General features: G+C 45.8%; 1 protein-coding gene across 1 annotated transcript in view; it reads right to left on the bottom strand.

The window, feature by feature from the left end:
• The window catches only part of NCKIPSD (NCK interacting protein with SH3 domain), a 91,658-nt gene that overhangs the window by 5,358 nt on the left and 63,371 nt on the right, over positions 1–22,929 (bottom strand). Inside the window, exons 6-10 of the mRNA XM_065408357.1 lie at positions 17,205–17,375; positions 15,377–15,463; positions 13,473–13,611; positions 1,651–1,731; positions 592–720 (exon numbers count right to left, since the gene is read on the bottom strand). Coding sequence (XP_065264429.1) covers positions 592–720; positions 1,651–1,731; positions 13,473–13,611; positions 15,377–15,463; positions 17,205–17,375 — 607 coding nt within the window. The remainder of the gene's footprint in view (positions 1–591; positions 721–1,650; positions 1,732–13,472; positions 13,612–15,376; positions 15,464–17,204; positions 17,376–22,929) is intronic.

The following is a 22,929-nucleotide window of genomic DNA, read 5'->3' as shown; positions in this document are numbered from 1 at the left end:
TAGCAGCTCTGCCAATCACCTGAAGGAGAGAGATTAGTAGTTGTGCAATTATATTGATACATGCCCACTAAAGTAGTTAGATGTTCCTGTGAAGTTAACCCACGCAAGTGCACGGCATGATATAAAACCCCACCAAAATAACTGACTGAAAGAGTGGAGGGAACCATGTGGGCCCGGATGGCTTGGCCTGCCCCAAGGATTTAATTGGTTTTGACAAGCTGTCATTCACTTAGAATGGTATTTTCACCTGGAATCCCAGGTGGGGTTGTATTTGCCGACTCAGTCCTGGCCAGAGAATGGAGGAGTCAGGGACAGGGACAGACACAGACACACCCACCCACACACCTACCTCTCTCTCTCTTCCCCCCCCCCTTCTTAGTGGGTGATTAAAATCACCCTCTGCCCCCAAAGGCATTCTCTCTCTAGGTCCTTGCTCAGTGCCTACAATGGAAGGCTTGGAGGACTAGAAGAGGAAATAAAGAAGAGAAGGGAGCTTGGCAAGTTAGCACAGTGCAGCCTGGAGGTCAAGAAACTTTCCCTCCTGTAGATCACCGGAATCCTGTGAAAGGGAGGAAAAGTAGTGTCACTGACCTGGAATGTGGAGATTAAAGGCCAGAAGGACATTAACAAACAGGTCAGGCAGTTGCTCTGTGGTATCTGAGGGCAGCCCCTCTTCAATCACATCCAACAAGAACTGGACAAACTGTGAGTTGAGGTGCTCTGTACATGAGGAGAAAAGGGCTTTCAGTATCTGGTGCTGATCAGACATGCTACCTTCCCTGATGCAAGACATCGCCTGCTTCTTTTACACTTGTGAGCATAAATCAGCTGCAATTTCAACCACCCAGGAGGTAACGCCCAGGTTACTAGATGGCCAGCTGTGGGGTCTTTGTGGTAGGAGATGTGAATGACTCAGAAAAAAAAACTATGCACATTTCACAGCAGTGCTAGGAGCAGGGCACCCGATGAGCAGTTTTGCTGAGTAAATGCATTCCCAAATTTCTATTCTAGCTACTGTCCCAGCAGCAAACCAACCAACGAACATAAGCATTACGGGCAAGAAGAGATTTATATTCTTGCCCAGTAGTTTAGTCTATTTAAAATTAATCCAAATCATTAGTAGTAATTCATTTTAGCCTAGCTATTAGGAAAGTGCTGCAGCCCATGCAAACAAGGCCACCTGCAGGAAATAATCACCAGGTTATACTAGGAGAGATTCATTCTGTGCTCCCCATTTCACTGGCTTCAGAGATTGTGCATCTTTATCATGGAGTCTAGTGAACTGGCTAAGGAGACTCCTACACAAACCTCTCCAACAGCAGCTACATCTCTCAGGGATGTGGAGAATCCCTCCTGTTATTCTAGTGTATAACAGAAGAAGCGCTGCCGCAGCTGTGCCACTGGAGTGTTTCAAGGGCAGACAAGCCCTTAGGCTTCTTGGCAATGTTGGGACAACGACTCTCCTAGGATGTGCTGGTGCAAAATTGGGAGAGGGAATAGAGAAGGTGTAGGGGGCACCTTTTTCTCTCCTCCCATGCATGCGGCAGGGAGAATCCCCCTCTAGCACTCTGGAGAGCTCTTGGCCACCAGGAACCTCCCCAAGATGTCTAGGCAGTAGATTTCCCTCTCCACTATGCACTCAGTTCTTACCATAGTGGTGATATGGCAGCGGCTCTCCCATGGAGAATATCATAGCCAGAACCAGTGCAGAGTAGCACATCTTTTGATGGTCTGCAAGATAAAACCATAGATCCAGCCATTAATACTCCCAAGTGTCTGCCCTCTGGTTTGAGGTGATAAGTAATTTAATACATATAGGAAGGTAGGCAACTACCCTCTCCCTTTTAAAGAGGAATCTCAGCTGTGAGGCTTAGAAAAGACGTCCAGCCAATTAATGATGGCAAGGCAGAGGGGCATTTCAGGACAGCTGGCATGCTGCAATACAAACAAACACCTGTATCTAACATTACATGTAGTTGACTGTATCCCTCTCTCTACACTCTTCACATATTATTAGTCATATTCCAGTGTACGCTCTTGGGGACCAGGACCATGTCTTCCTATGTGTTTGAGAACACCCAGCACAACAAGCCTTGATCCTAATGGGGGCCTGTGAGCACTGCAGTGATAAATACATTAATTAACAGCACAATGAGGTAGCACAGGATAGACTCAGGAAATCTAGATTCAGTTGCCATATTTAATTTCCCAACACCCATTCTTAAAAAAAGAAAACAAAACCCACAACAAGCAGCATTTGAGAGGATTTGTTGTTCCCTGCACCTCTGCCAATGCACCTCACACTTGATTTACACCATCCCCTATTAGTCTAATCCTGTACTGTCACTCACAAGCACACACCTGGCTCTGCCAAGGCACCTCTCTTCTGACCTATCCTGTGCCTGCTAGTCTAATCTTGGACTTCTTGTGAATATGAGGTCCAGTACCAATCACATGTTAACCACTAACACAGATGGCATCTCAACATCTGAACCTGCAAGAAAGAGCAGTTACAGACAAAAAGTTCATGAAAGGTGGCCAGGGTTAAAAAGAGGAAACCCATTTTCATCTGTGACCCAAGGCAGGGTTTGAATGCACGTCTGTAGAGAAGACAGGCCAGTTCCGTAACTCATGTCAGAATCCAGACCCTCTCATGTTTTTTACCCAGAGTTTGGAAAATACAGAGTGTGTGTGTGTGTGTGGGGGGGGGGGGGGGGGGGTTGGGTTGGGGGAAGGGGCAGGGGAGTTTGATGGGCTGAAGTTTCCTTTGATACATATTATTTTTATAGAAACTGCACAATTCATCCAGCTTTGGAGGACACACTCCTGAACTACACCAACACAACAGCTAAGTGCTCCAGTGGAAAGGGAAGAGGCAAAAGAAGCAGGGTGGGAATGAACATGGCAGACATATGTTTTCAATCAATTTGGGGATCATAATGAATGTTCTTGGTTTTTCCTTCTTTCTTAAGAGGCTCCTAATAAACATGACAGGTGAATAATTAAAATCTCCTCTGTGCCGTCCCTGGACACCTCCAACAATTTATGTAATAACTGGAATCAGAAAAGCACCCATCCTTCTAGCCATCTTTAAATACTTCCTGCTTCAATGGTTAATATGTCATAGCTAGGTTTCTTTGCTACTGTGTCTGCATTCTTCCATTTTCAATGGCTCAGCTCTGGCTAAGTTTATTTAAAGTCACCTGAGACTGCGGCACACAATGCTCAAGACTCCAGGTGTGCATTCTGCTGGCTTTCCAGGATACACTTGTCTCATGCATCAATCTGTCCCACAACCTGCTAGTCTAGCACAATTTGCACTGGCAGTAGCTATACGTGAATGCTCCACAGAATCACAACCACTGCCTTTCCTGAATCTTAATTAGCTGGTGTGCTTCAGTGAAGAACCATACAACAGTGCATATGTCACAATGAAATACAGTATATATCCCCTCAATTCCATCTGGAAGATTTTAGGAAGTGGAGCATTAATGTTTGTGCTGTGCTTTGGAAGTGCAGAGTGCTAGATAAAGGCTAAATACTATGTTCAGTTACATCTACCTGATAGTGATTGGGTCACTTATACATCTGATAAAATAAAAAAGGGGGGGGGGGAGAAAGAAAAGAAACACCTAGGTTTTATTTATTTTTTTTTAAGTTGAACAGAAAGGTACTTTTTATGCCTTGAAAATGTAGATTTGATAGAAGTTTTTCCGTCCAACATATATTTCCATAATGATGCCATATTTACTACAAGAGGCACTCTGTCTCTAATTCATTGCCAGAGCACCTCACCCAATCCCCCATCCTGCCAGATCTAAATATACCATCTGCGAAGGGTCTTGTGCCATACAGAGTTAGTTCTTGCGTGTACAGACTACAATTCTATCACTGTGGTATCTTACTGCTACGGAATTGACTGAAACCTGGTGATCATTATTGAGTGCAGTAGCTGTATCATGAGAAGAAGGTGCCAAAGAACCATATACAGTCTAATGCTCCTGAAAAGCAATCTATACTAATGGTCTCTTACACACAGACTGAGGGAATCCAGTTGAAGTGTGGAGTCAAACACACACCATCACACATAAGCTGCTTGTCCAGAACTCTTCATATTGTAAACTCCCTGGGCAAAGATGGTGTCTAGGTCAATGACGCTTAACCAAAAATATTACAGCATTATTAAGATTAAAAGATTACTGGATAGAGGTCTATAGATTGAATGGCTGAGAAGGTAAACCAGGCACTCCTAGTTAGTCTCATAATACAAAAATGAGGGACACTCAATGACATTTTGAAAAACAAAATTCAGAATGAATCTGTGAAACTCTCTTCTACAAGGTATAACTGAGGCCACAGCTTAGTTTAATTTTAAAAAAAGAACTGGACATTTGTATGGATAATGGGAATGTGCAGAGAGAATATGGGGCGGGGAGGGGGTCAAGTGACTCCCCAGATGGGCCAGCGGGGAGTGGGGAGGGAGAGGCTCTCTGTCTTTCTCTCCCTGTGCCTCTCCCCTGGCATGGTCGGCTGCTCTCCCTGTCCCTGGCAGCTGGGCGGGGAGCAGGATGGAGCCACTTCTGCCTTAAAGAGCCTGGCTGGGAGGCTCACTCTCACATACACACGCACTCACCTCCCAGCCAGGCTCTTTCAGGCAGAAGCAGCTCCATCCCACTTCCCACCCAACTGCCAGGGACAGGGAGAGCAGCTGAACGTGTGGGGGGAGAAGGGGAAGGGAGAAAGAGGAGATGCAGGGAGAGAAAGACAGAGCCTCCTCCCCCCCCACAGGGAACGTGGGACAGGGAGAGTGCTGTGGCCCTGGGCTGGGCATAGGGCAGGAGGAGTCACTGGGCAGAGGAGACATGTGGGGTGGCCACGTGTCCTTCCCTTTAGCTGGTACTCACCCAATATGGGAAGGCACCAGTCGCCGATCCTCATTACCTGGAGTTGGGAAGAAATTTCCTGTCATAACTGTCCAAGTGTAATTGTCTTACATCCTCCTCTGAAGCACCTGGTGGGGGCCATTGTCAGAGGCAGTATGCTGGACTCTTCCTGTGTTCCTACTAAGGCTCTGGTTTGTGCTTGAGCTTTAAAGGCAATACTGGAACATGAATAAACGCTGACTTGAGAGCAGTGTAATCACTCAATACGGAAGCAAGTACATGGTTTATTATCAGTATATTGAATGACAGGCTGATGTTTTGGGGCATTCCAACCTTCCCTAGCCCCCTTCAAGATGCTGGACACTCACTGTATCCTCTACAATGCCAGCCCTGTGTTGAAGAACTGAGGCAATAATCAATCATGACTTTTTTTTTTAGGATCATAACAATGGCCAGATGGGGAAAAAATAGCATTAATACAATTCTTTTGAAAGAATACAAGACTGTAATTCAGCTGAGGGACTCTATTGACATCAGACGGCACGCACACAGCTCAAGTGGTTACCAGGGGCAGTAAGGCATGCTAGTGAATTCCTGCCACAGATTTCTCAAACTCGCTGTGGTATTCTGCAAGAGAGCCCTTTGCTGAAACATATTTTCTGAAGCTTCTTGAAGGTTTTCATAAACCCCACCCTACCCCATCTCAAAATGCAGCAATGGAAAAGCTGGGTAGGGGAGGATCAGTGCTCAATTTGTAATGAAAGAGGTGCCAAGGCTCAAGCGATTTTTTTTGGTAAACTTTCATAACTGACACAGAAGTGCCGGGGCTATGAACTGCTAGAGGTGCCAGGGCTCAGCCCTGGCACAAATTAAGCACTGGCGAGGATTGTCTCCAATGCTCAAATGAAAAGATTTGATAGTAGAGTTGTGTGTATATTGAACTGCAACAGGGAATGGTCGTGATTACAGAGGAGATTATCCGTCTGTTTTCCTTAGAATTGTTCTGGTTAATTCTGCCTCACTGTGTCTTCTTATAAACCCTTCTAACAACACATTGAGAGATCTGCAAGCCAGCAGCATCACAGGAAAATGACTGTCCAGGAGCAATAAAAACAAAGCATCTGTCAGAAGACCTGGACAGCAGCCAACGTGCTTGCATCAACCCCAGGGTAAGGCTTTTTCATCAAAGGCGTCCGGGATCCATGCAGAGAGCTTGAGCCTCAAGTGTTCCTCTGTAACTAGTCAGGCAGGATCCTGTGGAACTCCTGCAGCCAGCTTTACAATCCCCAGTTGCTTGAGGGTTGGCATGGATTGCTCTGGCCCCTACCAGCCACAAAAGGGATTAGATACTCGACAATATATCAGACAATGGAGGAGCTGCTATTCTCAAATTCCTAGGGTTAAAATAAGCTTAAGTCACTTTCCAATTCAAGGTCATTTCATTCACGGTACTGTTTGCAGTTAGTTCTCTGTGACAGGAATCTCAGTGCTTAGCTCCAAAATGGTATGTGGATACTGGTAAAGCCTTACAAATCTATCTTTGGATGACAGGAAACAAAACACCCTGCAGGTTGGTCAGGAGCAAGAATACAGGCCCATATTATCACTTCTCACCACTCGCTTTCTCTGTGGCTGGAGCCCTCCTGCTTTATGATGAGCTGCTGTTTAAATAAACTTTCCATTGAAGTGAATGGAACATCAGCACACACAGGGTTTTTTTGGCAGCCCAGGCAACACACACGTGATGAGGTGCACCTGGCATGCATAACAAGGCAACACAGGATCCAGACCCGACTTTGTAAAGCTACCCCAGCTAAAAGCAGTCTCTGCTTCCTGCCACCTAAGCCAGGGAACACCTCCTTTAGGCAGAATGGGAGCCTTTCCTGATGGGTTTCTCTGATGCCTAAACACTACAGTGCTGCATGGATCAAAAGGCTTATACTGGTAGAATGCAGCTGCAGTTTAAAGACATCAGGTGAAGGTTAGGGAGGGAGGGAGGGAGGGAGGGGATACTGAAAATGAGTCTCAGAGTCCAAGTCTACTGACTTGGGCTTGCGGAGCTCACACTATGCCACTAAAAACAGCAGTGTAGGCGTTGGGGTTGGGGTTGCAGCTCTGAAGCCCACCCCTGTTCCCTGAACTTCAGAGCCTGAGCTCCAGCTGGAGCTACAACATCTACAGTGCTGATGTTTTCAGCACCATCGCGCGAGCCTGAGGCTGCAGCCCCTGACTCTGGGACTCAGTGACACAGGGTTTTAAAACACAGTGTAGACATATCCCGGGAAGTTGCAGGGCAGGAGTCCAACAGGAGAAAATGAAAATGTTTCAGTCCCCACCCCACCTGTATCCACCACTGTGGTGCGTTGTAGTTGTCCAATAGTGAAGACAGATTATGCCGTAGGGAAGCCCGATTCTACCAGAAGAGCTATAGGATGACCCCATTCTACAAAGAAAGCTGGGTACATGTCAAACAGGATTATGATGCTCCACTCACATGGAGCTCAGCAAGGATACACACAAGTCAGCTACTGTCGGAGCTTGACGCTTCCATTCTAAGGGAACCAGACTGGATGGCAGCATTGGGAGCCACACAGCCCCTGGGAACAGTGACCCCTCTGGCCAGTTAATGAGCAATGCCGAGGGGCTCCAAAGGAAGGGATGGCCAGTCTACCTTAACTGCACAGATGAAGGGCAGAGAGAGGCTGAATGCTGCAGCACTGCCCTACCACTGAGTATAGCACGAAAACATCCGCCTGGAGACAAACTTTATGAATTAGTGATGGATGCAAGAGAAAGTTTATTTTTAGATGGCAGCAAACCAGGAGTAACCTTGAACTGGAGGCAAGCATCCTGCTACAGCAAACAATCAGAGCTCCAGCTCCAAGCCTTTCCAAGTCAGACAGAAAGAAATGCAATGTGTCATACTCATTGTTAAGGCTACATTTTAGTCATGGGTATTTTTAGTAAAAGTCATGGACAGGTCACAGACGGTAAACAAAAATTCACGGGCCCGTGATCTGTCCATGACTTTTACTAAAAATACCTACCGTGACTAAAACTTGGGCGAGGGGGGGGACAGTCCGGGGGCGCCACGGGTGTTGGGGGAGGGGTCGAGGTGACCTGGGACACCCTCTGGTGCTGGAGGAGAAAGGGGCTGGGCCATGGTGCGTGGCCTGGGACTCCCGCTGGTACGGGGGGGAGGGGGGGGAAGAGAGGCTGTAGCACGGACCCCCGTGGTACTGATGGAGGGAGGGCCAGGCCGCGGCGCATGGCCCAGGACCCCCGCTGGCACTGGGGACACGGTTGGCGTGGCTCCCTACCCAGCTCTGTGTCCCTGCAGCTCCTGGGCCAGCACCAGCTGCTGCAGAAGTCACAGAAAGTCACAGAATCCATGACTTCAGTGAGAAACTCGTAGCCTTACTCATTGTGTATGGCTGATAAGCCAATGTAATTTAAAGAGAAAGTTTATATGGTATAAGCATAATGAACTAAGCCCTTGCTGCATTAACCCAATATGCACTGTGCTGCTCCGAGCTTAAAGCATTTTTCAATCACTCCCCTTTTGAAATGCATAATGTCAGAGTCTAAGCACAGAGGAGTGCAGAGGGCACCGCATTAGGCTCAACCCTAATTTCCCAAGGCCAGAAGGAAGCATTGTGATCATCTTAGTCTGAACTCCTCTATAACACAGGCCAGAGAACTTCACCAAAATAATTCCTAGACCAGATCTTTTAGAAAAACACCCAGTCTGAATTTGTCTAGCTTCAACTTCCTGCCACTGGACCATTCAGCCACATCCGTCCTTTCCATTACACAGACTGCTTGGCTGGTATGGGCAGGCTGTGAGATAGAGACACAGTAAATTCCATGACCTTTGTGACGTTGCACCCCATAACGCTTTATAGAAATATGCTTATGAGTGTAAATATGACATAGCTGGAATATGTTTTATGCTAATATGCCATGTAACGTATCTTTGCAAAAGTTATGATCTACTGAGTGTGTTCATCCTATTTGTATGAATGCATCATTCTTGTATCTGAAACTAGGAATATAAAATACAACTCTGAGGTCCTATTGTAGCTATGCAAAGTGTGGGCCATGAATGGTGGTTTGGAATCTCGATGGCTCCCATTAACCAGGACAATTGGTTGTAAATGGCTCTGTTTACTTGTAAGTCTTCCTGTATACATGTGTGCTGGCAAGTGGGTAATGAAGTCTTACAGTGACATGTGATCATGTCACCTGAACTGGAATTCATCTTTAACCTGGTGCTTTTCCATTTAGAAGGAGGGGGGGGAACCCAGAGAGGGACAAAGGATTCCCGCCTTGTGCCAAAGATATATAAGGGGGTGGAACAGAACAAAAAGGGGGCTGCAGTCATGAGAAATCCCCTAGCTACCACCTGAACTGGAACAAGGACTGTACCAGCGGAAAGGATTGGGCCGAGACTAGAAGGAGGCTTCTTGGAACATCTCTGAGGGTAAGATTTACCTGCATTTTAGCTTCCTACTGTATTAGGCTTAGACTTGCGTGTTTTATTTTACTTTGTTTGGTAATTTACTTTGTTCTGTCTGTTATTACTTGGAACCACTTAAATCCTACTTTTTATACTTAATAAAATCACTTTTTACTTATTAATTAACCCAGAGTATGTATTAATACCTGGGGGGAGGGGCAAACAGCTGTGCATCTCTCTCTATCAGTGTTATAGAGGGCGAACAATTTATGAGTTTACCCTGTATAAGCTGTTATCCTTCAGTTGGGAACAAAGACCATCACATCCATTTCCCTGGAACTAAGTAAATTCCATACAGGCTGCCTCAGAGAGATGGGGTTGTGATGGGTTGGATCACAGAAACCCCTTTGGGTTCTGTCAGACAGCATCTTCCTTACTGCCTGGCCCACAGCAGAGCTCAGGAGACCCAGATTAGAGAAGGCTCCCTCGCTGTGGAGGGCAAGTTACTAACAAAAGCCCCTAAACAATTGTCTTTTTGCCTCAAGTCCCAGTCACCTGGCCTGTTTTCATGGGTACTACTCCTTCTCCAAGTTCAGGCAGAGGAGGGACTATGGTCAGATAAGTCATCTCTCATCCACATGCCAAAAAGTTAGTGGTTTGGTTGAGACAAGGTGAGTGAGGACCAACTTCTATGGTCTAGTTGTCAGACTCCATTGTATTTTCATGGCAGTTCCATTCACTTGCTGACAGTTCCTGATAGCCCAGTTACCAATCCCAGACATGGCTACATGACACACACCTAACCCTCTGATTGCCTATTCCCTGCTTCCAGAGAATCTCTCTAGACAGACTTTAACCCTTTGAGACCAGGTAACAACCAGCACAAGATTAAACTGAGTCACAAAAAATAACATTTCCTAAGAATAATGCATAAGCCTTCTATGTTCTCCACACCCTCCACTGAAGACAGGCTGATCCAATAGTGGTCTCAGAAAAGAAAAGGAATATCAGAGATAGCTTTTTGGCTTGCTAAGGCAAAGGATAGTGGAATAGCAACCTGAGATCCGAGTGTTGGAAAGCAGAGAAGGCTGTTTACCATTTAAGGTACTGACTGGCATTGCTACTGCTTCTCATTACAAAATGTCATGGCTTTTCAGAGTTAATTGCTCTTCCTCCTTAGTCCCAGAGAATCCGGAGATAGCAAAATTACCAAAGGCTACCGTTAGAAAATTAACCACTTCACTGATACTCCAAGCTCTGGTAACTGGCACTCTGGTCTCCTACTCCTGTCATTAGTGTTGAATCTCTGTGCTTGGCCCCTGGCAACTACCCAATTCCCACTCATTTGTGTGCACTCTAGCCTACACTTAAACTCCATAAGGTCTGGCAAGAGTGGCCTGACATCCAAGGGATGGGAAGTAGTAGTATAGCTGAGATCTTAACCTGGGCGTAGTACCATTTCTAGTGTCCATCACCAGAGTATCCATCTGCTGATCAGGTCAATTAGATCTGCTTAAACTGGCAGGTGCTTGAAGAGTCTGGGAACCACATGGATGGAACTTTTAAAAAACATTTTAAAGTAAACCAATCTTCAAGCCAACCCCACGCCCCGAGCCCCAGATCTCTGGTTACAAAGAGAAGAGAAACATGTGAAGGGAAAATGGCATAACAGTAAAGGCAGCACAACCTATTACAGATGGGACCTGTTCAGCACAGACAAACTATTCTGTTTAAGCAGTATTAGCAGCTGGTTAAGTGCTGAGTTGCCCTTAATTCATTATTTAAATCCTATGGAGGCAGAGGTTTGAAAATCTGTCTTTTGGATCAGACCAGAGTCTATTTTTGACCTGTATTTACTACAGCCTCTTAACGCTCCCTCCTGCATTATAGAAACCTAGCTAAATGGAGCTTTTCCACCAAAACCAACAGGAATAGACAGGGCAGGTTTCTGAAGAGAATATGTACATCAATACATCCATCTGGGAAGGAAGAATCCTTGGCAGCGGTGTAGTTCTAGTGCATGCAGAGTGAGACTATGCTGTATAGTGCATTCAGGAGTGAGGGTGAGAAATAAGTAACCCTTCTGTCCCTGGTTTTAACTGCACACCATTCCCTAGTTCAGCTGTCAGTCCACTGCTCCACACCACAGAGCTAGACAAGTCTAAGCTGCAGACAGACTTTGGAAGCTGCCTGATCCTCTTCCTTCCAGGGAAAGAGGGGGCTCCATTTCATTTGCATAAGGATAAGGACAGACATTCCCGTTATTCCCTCCCAGCTCAGAGGGGTCTTTAGAGTTACATCTGATGCAAAGGAGGACACAGTCCATTGCTCCATTTCCACACAGCTTTAATTAATGCTTTCCTTCTCTGGGTTGCATCTGACAGTTCACACAGGGGAGAGGCAGGCAGACTGTGACAGTGTCCTCACGCCCTGCACTGAGGGTTGCACTGAGCACGGGCATCGTGTAACACAAGGCAAAAGAGAACCGCGCTCAGCTTGGAAAAGTGAACAAGCTCTCAGGGGAGTTTCCAGCTGTAAGGTTTTTTCTAAGAGGCGGCAGCAGCAGCAGCCTAGAGGGGCTTGTTAAACAGTTTTCTTTTTGTTTGAGATGGAATCACCACCCATTCTCTCAATTAAACTGTACATATTGACACATTAGCTTCACATGTCTCCCACTCCCCCTTCCGCCCGCCAGCCCCTGGTAAGGAGGGGTTGTTTTCAGCTGTCTAGTTTCAGGTAGTAGATGAGAAAGTCAGCAGAATAAACCAGCTTTAATTTATTAGGAGCGCACCTGGAAGAGTATTGAATCCAGTGCCTTTGGAACAACCTATAGTGAGAGCCCTACACACCAGAGCCAGCCCATTCCTGTCATTGCAGGATGCTTTCGTTTGCAACCAGTTCTCAGATATGCTCAGGCTATATGAGGGATCCGAATTCAGCTGACTTCAGAGGGAGGGAGAGTATGTGTGTTCCCAGGCCAATGGTGCTGATGACCCCAGGGAGGCAGGTTTGCTGTTAATCTTAATGAAGCGTGAGCTTCTGTATCTGTCCTTTACCTGGGACCCAGGCACACAGCATGCATCCAGAACGTGCTCTGCATGGCCTCACTCATACAGCACCTCCCGTAGGCTACCTGCACGCACTCCTCTGAGGGACAGGTTCAAGGTTTAAGGGATAAATTAAAGAAAGGAAGAGTTATACTTAGTAAAGTGAACTGTCATACTGGTGAGATGTGTTGGGTCACATCACCCCAGGGAAGGAGTAGAACCTCCACTGCTTGCATTGAAAACTTGACTGGACAAGTGGCCAGGAAGTATAGCGTCAGGAACAATCCTGCATTGACTCCTAGTGTTGGTGGAATGATAGATGGGATTTATCCCCATCTTCAGCTTCTCGGAGTCTCGCATGTTTAAACCCCTGGCAGAGTAGCTCCTGACCCTAATGAAGGACCAACGGAAGGAGAGAAGACCTATGAATCTATGACAGGAGCTATGCCTACACACTCTGCACTAACTGGAAGCCTCAATATCACCATCCATTCCAAGCACATTGGTGACACTAATGAGCAACAAGACTAATCGCAAGGAGGGTTATTCCATTTTAGCCAGGACACCTCTCCAGTCGTCAGCAAGTGATGCACACTTAGCAATGGGGTGAAAAGGGTGGTGTACAGAGACAAAGCCTGCCTGAAAGAGGCCAGATTTCTTCCTCAAGGATCTGCATGCATCTTCCATTATCACCATAAAACAAACAGAAAGCTGAAAGACTCAAAGCAACACTTGGCAGAAATAAAGAATAAGCTGAAATGATATTAATTTATGGCACTTCCTGCATAACTGTATATTCAACAGCAAGAATGTGGGGTGCTATAATATATAAAATATTTATTTATTTAGCCCTAAATCAAAGGATTAAAACCAAAGCTAGGTTTTATAAGGTTTAATTAATTTGATACTTATTTTAAAATAAGCGTACATGTCTCCCCTAGAATGCTTAGGGCACACTGAACTGGAAGCTCAGGATGGGCTAGAATTCCAAAATGTAAATTCCCCAACAGCACGTAACCTTTCTAATGGAAAGTCATGCCCCTAGGGAGTCACATCTAGGAGCAGTCCATAACTACGGCTCACCTTGCGTATGAGTCTGCATGTCACGAGCCAGCTCCATTGGAAGGACGGAGTTAACGAGAGTGGAGATAATAGCAGCATCCAAGTTGCACATTGCTCCAAAGCACTTCAGCAGCAGCAGCCGCAATGGCACTCGGTGTTCCTAGAAAGAAAGGAATCCTTCCCATTAGACAAAACCACAATTGAGTACTCGGTTCAAGACTGAAGCCAAGCAGGGAGCTTGCAAGTCCACACTTACTGTGACAGTGCAGGTGAGTGAGCAGAAGCGCTAGGCAGCCCAACGTTTCAACCCATTATCAGATATGGCACAGACCTTTCCAGTGTACAAGTTGATCTAGCCCCAATACCAGCTTTTAAAAACTGTACAGATTTTTTTTAAAACTCATCTTTGTGCTGGAATCAGCTACTAATGCCTGTACTATCGATGCTAACAAAAGGTACAGGGCAGCAATAGCTCGCACCTGAAATACCGTGCACCTCATCCGCAGTTTGACTGTTGTGAAGAGACAGATGAAGAGAGCCTAGGGTGTAAGATCCTATTTTGGCCCCACCAAAACCAGATCTGATTCAATCTGAATGCCTGTGCCTCTTACAGGGATGCAGAGCTTTCATGACCCCAGTAAGGAGGGGGCCGATACAGTGCTCCTAGAAGACCTATAGCTTGCAATCCCCCTCCCCCCTTTACTTCGGGAATAATCATAGTGAAGTGCTGAGTGTGGAACTGAAAAGGAGTTTTAGCACCTCAAGATCTATCAGGATCTATTGAAATCTAAACCAATTTTGCAGCATCTCTGATAATTAATGAAAAGGACCTTGAAGGGCTGCTATAAAGTTGTCAGGTTTCATGCTGAGAGCATGGGTTTTTAATCAGAAGGCTTTGAGTGCACAAAGCAGAAATTCCATCATCAAGTCTCTTTTCAAGGCAGTGGTTCTGCTTGATCCTGAAGCCCACCCTCTCCCTGACAGGAGCCCTGAGGCTAAGCTTCACCTGATATCACTCCAAACACCAGCCGACAAACTGGTCAGAGAGATCAAAAGAAACCCAGAAGAACAGAGAGGAATCCTGTAACTGTACCACTTTCCATATGGTCATTCGTCCTGTGAAATCATGTTCACAGAGCACACCATGGAGAGCAAGAATGCACTGGGAAAGCCAGCAGCCTGGGCTGTGTACTCCTGACTGGGCTTCCCAGTTCTCTCAAACATGTTGCAGCCTCTTCCATAGCCAAGCTCTGGGTTTATACAGAGCAATGTTTTATTAAAAGCTGACTGCACTGTTTGCTGTGCTGTGGCTGGGGACTAAGGAAGAATCTTCTATCCATGTCTAAGTGCTACCGCAGTGAGCCTTAGGAAGGGAATGGGGCAGAGAAATATTTCTATAGGCACGGAAGGCAAACTCCCCACTTCTTCCTCTGAACATCAATTTCCTTCCTCAGTCCCAGGGCGGCTCCTCACAACCCACTTTCCTAATCAGAGCTGTTTACTGATGTAGAGCCATGCATCAATTAAGAGAGGAGAAGCCACAGCCTGTCGGCTTTCCCAAGGCATTCTCAGAAATCCTTCCTCTAGACTATAGTAGAGCTGCTGCTTCTGTTCCTTTGTGGCGCTAAAATGAAAGCAGCAACCTTTACCTTTCCGACTGCTTACAGGTACAGTACTAGATACTGCTCCTGAAACTAGACTCAAGTCCTACCTCCTCATCGTCCACGTAAGCTCTGCACAACCCACAAGTATAATACATAGTTACCTAAGTGTGCAAGAAGGATTTTCTGAAACTCAGTCTAGTTCAGGGAGCAAACTGTCCAAACAGGGAAAAGTTTTACATACATTCATGCTTGTTAACCCTTCTCCTTTGGGTCTACAGGGAAACCTCCAATAGAAGATAGGAAGAATGCAACACCTCTTACCATCTGATAATATGCCACAAGGGACAGGACTGATTCAAACTCATTCTTTTTGCACATTTTCTTGCAAACGTCAGGATCTGCATCTGTCTGGAAACACAATCGAACAAGTGAGATTGTTGGCATACTGGAGAAGCCAAAGGGTCTCTATCTGGAACACAGAGAGGCCCCAAGTCAGGCTGGATAAAGAACTGTTGCCATCCCACCAGCTCCTCCATCCCCAGGACTTCAGTCTCCATGGCCCAACCACCCTACAAAGAAATTAGGAGGGAAGCACAAAGACTGTGCCTGGGGAAACAGCTGCCCTAGAGATTCCGTATCAAAGTGAACTCCTGGAACTGCCTTAGTGCCGTGCAGAGTCTCGCCCTGCGTGTCTTACATGCTGAAAGCATCTGAAAAAGGTGAACCAAGAAGGGTTTTGAAAATACTGTTTGTCTTGCAGTCGCACCCAGAAGCCCCAGTCAGCGCTGGGCTTGTTATGTGAGACACACGCACACGATGCTTGTAATCTATAATCTATAAACATTTTGGTTACGCTTGCATTGTCTTCCTCAAACTTGGCAGATCTCACCCTGCAGAGTTAGTGGGGGGAGAGGGAGGAGAAACAGAAGAAGCTGGATTAAGCCCATCTGATGAGCTGTATGTTTTAGGGCTGGTCTTCACTTAAAAATTAGATCAACCTAGCTACATTGCTCAGGGCTGTGAAAATCTTCATGCCCTAAGTGCTGACCTAGCCCCCACTGTGGATGCAGCTAGGGGTCGACAGAAGAATTCTTCTGTCAACCTAGCTACTGTCTCTTGGAGAGATGGATTGATGGCATCAACAGAAAAACCCCTTCTGTTGACATAGCAAGCATCTACACTAAGGCACAGCTGTAGCTCCAGAGCTGTGCTGCTTTATCGTCCGCAGTGTAGATGTGCCCTTGGAGAAGCAGCTGAAGCTCATGTGTTCAGAAGGAATTAAGAGTTAGGACCTTCTACACTGGCCTTCACAGAGTGTTGGAAACAGTGTTTTTAAACAGTCCCAGTAACACTTTTCACAGTTTAAAGACCAGCATGGGCAGGACCAGGCAGTGTTAGCACATTGTTAGGGCTTAGGCTAGAACACGGATATTGTTTGACCTGTGCATGCTGGCCAGCCAAACCATGAAACAAGTTTCCAGTGGAACAGTGTTCAACTGAGCTTGCAGTGTGTCTGGGGAGGAGGTTTTTGGTGGCTATTTATTTACTTTTTAAAGACAGGTGAATAAAGAACTTAGCACTGTAAAACATGGATGGATGATAATTTTGCAAGGTGGATTTAACCATGGTTCCTAAGCACGACAGACCCCAGGCAGACAGAGCCTTATTCAAAAGCTTGCAACTTAAGTCCCAGGCTGCATTACAGTATATATACACATACATATGGCAGGGCTTGTTTAACACCCCTTATTAATAAATGGCAACATAATCCCTTGAACAGCTGTCTGATGATTTCACTAAGGGCTTGTCTACAGGGTGAGTTAGAGTGGCGCAAGCCAGGATGTGACTCTGCAATGCCCCAGCTTGCTCCACCGTAACTCACTGTGTGGACACTGCTATAGAGCAGCAAAAGTCCCACAGTGCACCTCAGCATACTGTGCTTTCAAGTCACACTCCAGGACTCTTACTGCACTGGAGCAGTGACCAAACAACGAGTTACTCTGCAGCAAGCTGGTGCACGGTCGAGTCTCGCCTGGCTTGCCAAACACTAACTCCCCACACGGACAAGCCCTAAGGAAAGAATATTGAGAGAGGAAATCTACAAGGGGATCTCAGCTTCACTAAACCTACTTAAAAGAAAGCAACCCACCAGGATACGGAGCAGCTCTTCCAAATAGCAGCAGATGACATTTTCATCCTCATAGAGTGCCCAGCTGCGCTGCTGGGCATCATCTTTGTGCCTGGCCAGATCTGCAAAGATCACCTCAAGCCGCTGCTCATCATGGCAGATCTGCCCTGAAGGCAGCCCAGAACTCAGATTCTGCAAGAAGACAGAAAAGAAATACCAGTAATAGGGGTCCTGATAGTTAGCAGTTTTTTGGAGAGAAATTGTTTCCATGGGTATCCTTTACCTCAGTCCTGAGAGGTCACTTCATTCAAATAATAACTGGCAGCAGGTGGACAGTGAGTTTAACACACACACACGCACACACACACCCCTCTGCTACTTCAGCTTCCAAACACTGTTTTCTGGTTCTCTCCCCCTTCCATTCTTGCAAAGATAATGAAATTACTGAATCAGTGAAAGGAAGCTCCAGGACTAGTGCAGAGTCAGAAATCATCTTTACATCTCCAAAACCTTGACCACAATGCTGAAGAGGCAGTTTTGTTTTCAGAGGGTATGAAAATCATGCTTAGTTCTCATCAGAGGTTCCAGTGCAGAAACATAAGGCTGGACACTAGAGCAGCTGGTTGTCTCAGTTGGATCAATGAGAAGTCTAACATCTGATCAGCTCCAGAAAACATTCCTACAGCCATGGGAATTTATACCTGGGGTTGCATGGACCAGATAAGTATAGTTTAGTTCATAAAAATTCTTCCCTCGCTGTTAACAGGAAATGGGAGTGCCACGTGGCTGCAAAGAGCATGTTTTGTCAATGATTTGGAAGGACACTGCTGAGTGGAGAGGTTTATCTATTTTCCATCAGAGGAAAAATAATCTATAACTAGCTTCTACAGTAACTCCTCGCTTAACGTTGTAGTTATGTTCCTGAAAAATGCGACTTTAAGTGAAATGATGTTAAGCGAATCCAATTTCCCCATAAGAATTAATGTAAATGGGGGGGGAGGGGGGAGGTTAGGTTCCAGGGAAATTTTTTTCACCAGACAAAAGACTAATATACACACACACACACACACACATATATACATACACACAGTATAAGTTTTAAACAAACAATTTAATACTGTACACAGCAATGATGATTGTGAAGCTTGGTTGAGGTGGTGAAGTTAGAGGGTGGGATATTTCCTGGCGGATGCCTTACTGCTAAATGATCAACTAGCACTTGGCTGAGCCCTCAAGGATGAACACATTGTTGTTAATGTAGCCTCACACTCTACAAGGCAGCACAAATGGAGGGAGGGGAGACAGCATGGCAGACAGAGACAGTGTGTGTGTGTGTGTGTGTGTGTGTGTGTGTGTGTGTGTGTGTGTGTGTGTCTGTGAGTGTGTGAGAGAGAATATGAGTGAGAGAGATGCGCACTGCCCCTTTAAGTAAGCTGACCCCACTCTAAATACATTGCCTTTTTAAGTAGATCAGCAAGTTGAGACAGCAGCTGCTGCCAACAGGCTCCCTCCATCCTGAGCCCTGTCGTGTCCCCCCGCTCTATGGAGATGGGTTAAGGGGGACACCCTGACATTAACCCCCCTCTTCACTCCCCCCACACAGCAAGCAGGAGGCTCCCGGGAGCAGCTCCAAGGCAGAGGGCAGGAGCAGCACATGGCAGTGGGAGGAGAGACACAGCTGAACTGCCAGCAATTGATAGCCTGCTGGGCGGCTGCCGCATAGGGAACTTAGGGGAGCTGATAGGGGTGCTGCCGGTCCACTCTGGTTCCAAGCTCCCACCAACTAGCTCCAACGGGCTGCTCTTTCTGCAAGCAGTGGACATAGCAGGCAGCTGCCAAACAACGTTATAAGGGAGCATTGCACAACTTTAAATGAGCATGTTCTCTGATTGATCAGCAATGCAACAACGAAACAACGTTAACCAGGATGACTTTAAGTGAGGCGTTACTGTACTTGTTTTGACCACCACAATCTGTCAATTTCAAAATAGTTAAGGGAAAAAACCAACAAGCCACCACACTGGTGGCACCACCCTAAAGTGTCAGCTTACTTTCCATTTTCACTTTCCTAACATACGGCAGAGTAATACTACTACTTGCCTTCCCATCTGAGCAGCTCAACACATTTTACAAATATTCGTTTAACTTCACAACACCCACTTGGGTTGCATTATTCTCAGTGTACAAATCCAACGCCATAACAATAAGACCACCTTCCTCCTAGATGCAGGTACCAAGCACATGAGATGTCTAAGCACATGGGTGGGCACCCTCTGAACTGAACAGGATAAATGCAGACTGCCAGGCCAGGAGCAGTAAGAGAAACTGCTCTGGTAGTGGATGTGTACCATACGACAGCCTGGATTACTGGAGCCAGGTCAATCATCAGAGTGGATACTTCTACAAGACACAGTTTTGTCCCACAAAACTGAAAGTTCAGCCAGCAGCTCTTTGGATGTGATCCCAGCAATACAGTCCATTTTTCTCACACTCAGAACTGGCAGATTTTCATTTCACCTACCAGTTGTGTCAATAATTAATAACAGATTAGTTCATATTAGTACAGCACTTTGAAGATGTTAAAGCACAGTAAGTGTTAAGTATTAGGATTGCTGCCTTCTGGATTAACCTGTGCAGGAATCAATTCCTCTCAATTTGCTTAGGCTCTGCTTTTCTTTATATAGCCAAGTGAGATGACAGTGCTCCGTAGATTTATGAGTTTGTATGGAGTCACAAAGATCAGTAAATCTTCCTTCAGCACAGATCTCTTTCTCAGATTATTAACGTGTCTGGTAGCATGTACCATGTGCAAAATACTGCGTGCGCACACACACACACACACACGCTGAATCCTTGCCCTGAAGAGCTTATATGCTTGAGACAAAATAGAGAGATGGAAGGTAGGGGAAAGACTAACAACTAAAGAGAAAGGTGGCCAGGTGACAGCCAGCCATATCCTGATAGAATTTTATATGCCAGTTTTTTCTATAAATGAAAGTTTACCCTACATCTTAGCTATAAACTAACTAGTTTTTTGTGGCTATCATGGTAGAGGAGTGCCTTAGGAGGGGTCTGAATGAGGAGAGAGTATTGTCTTTGAAGATTAATTCAGGAAGAAGATTCTATGATAAAGGGACAGCACTGAAGGTATTGAGATGTCAGAGAAGAAGTGGAGAATGGGGACAGGTTGGGAGGGTACAACACCAGAAGAGGTAAGCATAGACTATCAGAAGGGGAAAAATTATTTCAGGGCCTCGAAGGCAAGAACAAGAAGCTTGAACTTGATGAAATGGGAGGAGGAAGCCGGAAGAGGTCCACTCTGGTTCCAAGCAGCTGGTCAGATTCATGGGCCACATTGATGAGACAAAGGAACAAAAGGAAGTGGTTCACGAGGGAGTAACAAATATTGCCCTTCTCTGTGCAATGAGAAAAGAGATTCTCCCCCCGCCGTCATCACTACTTAAATTTGGGAACAATTTATTTTTCACTACACGTATGATACAACGTGCCGGGCCTCGGACTCAAGAGAGACAGGTGAGGCGAAGAACTGAATCTAGTCATCACTTCGTTTTTGCCCCTTATGCAGCACCTCAGACAGTAAAACCTTTGAGTGGTAACTCACATTAGAAACCAGAGCAGCTCAAGTTCATATTAGACGAGAGAGCAGAAATCTTTTTTTAATAAAGCACAAATGCAGCCCAGTTCATCCCAAAGCATGCACTGGTAGCTGCCATAAGCACTTTGAAATGTCAAAGAACAAGCTATTGCCAATGCAGCTGAAACCCAGTAACACTGAACTGAAAACTTAAGTGCAATGTTTAAGCTGTTTTATTAGAGAGACACTTGTTCATAATTTGCTTAGTGGCATTTGAGGTGTGAACTAATTAGGACTTTTTTTTCACTACATAATTGAAGCACTGAATCAAAGTGTTCTTGTCACTGTTAATTACACAATCTTTGTCAGGCTGAGATAATGAAGGAGGGAACGTGTTGGTTTAACTATCACAATCCACTACATACTCTTGAGAAAGGCATCTTGGGACACTGCGGAGGGACAGACGAGTGGCCAGCTAGATTACCAGCAGGCTGGTGTGAGACAGAGGGTGACTTTCAGAAACACAAAGCACAAACTGATTACACCCACCATGCTAAACAGTGATTTAAATCACAGAATCAGAAGGTAGATGGAAGACACCTACTTGGTCACATCCTTCCCTTTGCCTGTGCAGGTTTGTTTCTTGCAGCACAAGCTCAGGTGCTTTGGCTAGCCCATTTTCAAGTGTCTCAAGTGATGGAACTTCATTGGGAGACTATTCTACATCCAAGGGCCAGCCCCTGTGAGGGGGTTAACTGTAGCCAGTATCTCTTAGTAGGTGTCCAGAAATATGCAGGTCTGCTCTTAATAGAGTTCACAGTCGGGATGCCTTTTTAGATTGTCTACTTGTTTTGATGATTAACCCAAGCTCTTCTTAGCCTCTCAACACTCAAATCTGTGCCTTTATAATCCCCCCTCCATAGGTTTTCCAATTCCAATGAACATAAATCTGCTAATGGACATGAATGAGATCAATCTCCTAACAAAGTGCTCCAATCTGACTAGTAGAACCATACTGTGTGCTGTCTTAATGGAATCTCAGCACCACTCTCATCTCCCCCCACCTCAGCAATGAGGTCGGGTCTCTGCTTATTAAGCAGCTTGGCAGCTATTCCAGCCCTGCGGACACTCCACGAGGTCAGTTCCAGGAATCAGACTGTTACTTGGGAAGGCAGCGGACACCTTCAGTGAGTGGCTGTAACTGTTTTCATAATGAAATTTGCTTTGCATTTGTTTGTTGTTCTTAACAAAACAGCTGGTCCCCTCCAAATGGAAGGAGAACCCTACACTGCTGCAGGGCTTTCATTTCTGCTAAACAGAACATGATGATTTTCAGAAGCTTCTCTCTTGCCACCTCCCCCCCACTGCTAACAAACAGATTGTCGATTCTGGTCTGCAAACTTGGCTGCAGAGCTGTTCTTCCTGCTTCTTCTTCCTCCTGTTTTTGTTCCTTTTCTACTTCCCCCTTCTCCCCAAGCCACCAGTTCTGGAAAATCACTGGTGCTTTGAGTACAAACACCTTCCCAGAGACCCCCCTCCAGATCAGCATATAGCAACAGCGGCTCCAACATACAGCAGCTCTTCAGGAGTCACACAAAAGGGACTCTTCTGTATTTCACTCTTTGCTGTTGTAACAAAGGCTGCCCTCCATCCTTCATTTACAAGAGGAGGGTAAAGCTAATGCAGAGAAGAGCAGGTCTCCTCAACAGCTCTCCCCAGGAGACTCTAGTCCAGATTAACAGAGACACTTAATTTAATTTATTGAGCCAAACTCTCCAGGGTAACCTCTCTGAACACATAACGCTTTCATTTAGGAGCAAGTTTTGCTCCCTGGCTGGGCATGTAGTAATTAAAGAAATCTTCACTGGAAATATAATCCTGTTAGAAAGCAGGATTGTTCTGCAGAGAGGCAGAGTCTGGTGTGTACAGATGTGCAAGCGTGTCACAGGGAGAGAGGAGAGGAGTTACTTGGCTTTCGACCACCACATTAGCTACACTTCAGTAATGTTTTCCAGACTTCGCCTTTCAGGTGTTCCAGCCATCTGTAGGCCTATAAACGTTCACTCCACAGATTTATTCAGCAGCAGATTTCTCTGGCTGATGGCAGTCCTTGATCAAGAACTGCAATGAGAAGATGATGTGCTAAAGGGG

Source organism: Emys orbicularis, chromosome 7 (genome assembly GCF_028017835.1).
Source record: "Emys orbicularis isolate rEmyOrb1 chromosome 7, rEmyOrb1.hap1, whole genome shotgun sequence".
Classification (NCBI taxonomy): Eukaryota; Metazoa; Chordata; order Testudines; family Emydidae; genus Emys; species Emys orbicularis.
The sequence above is the reverse complement of the archived record's forward strand: the minus strand, read 5'-3'. Positions and strand labels throughout refer to the sequence as shown.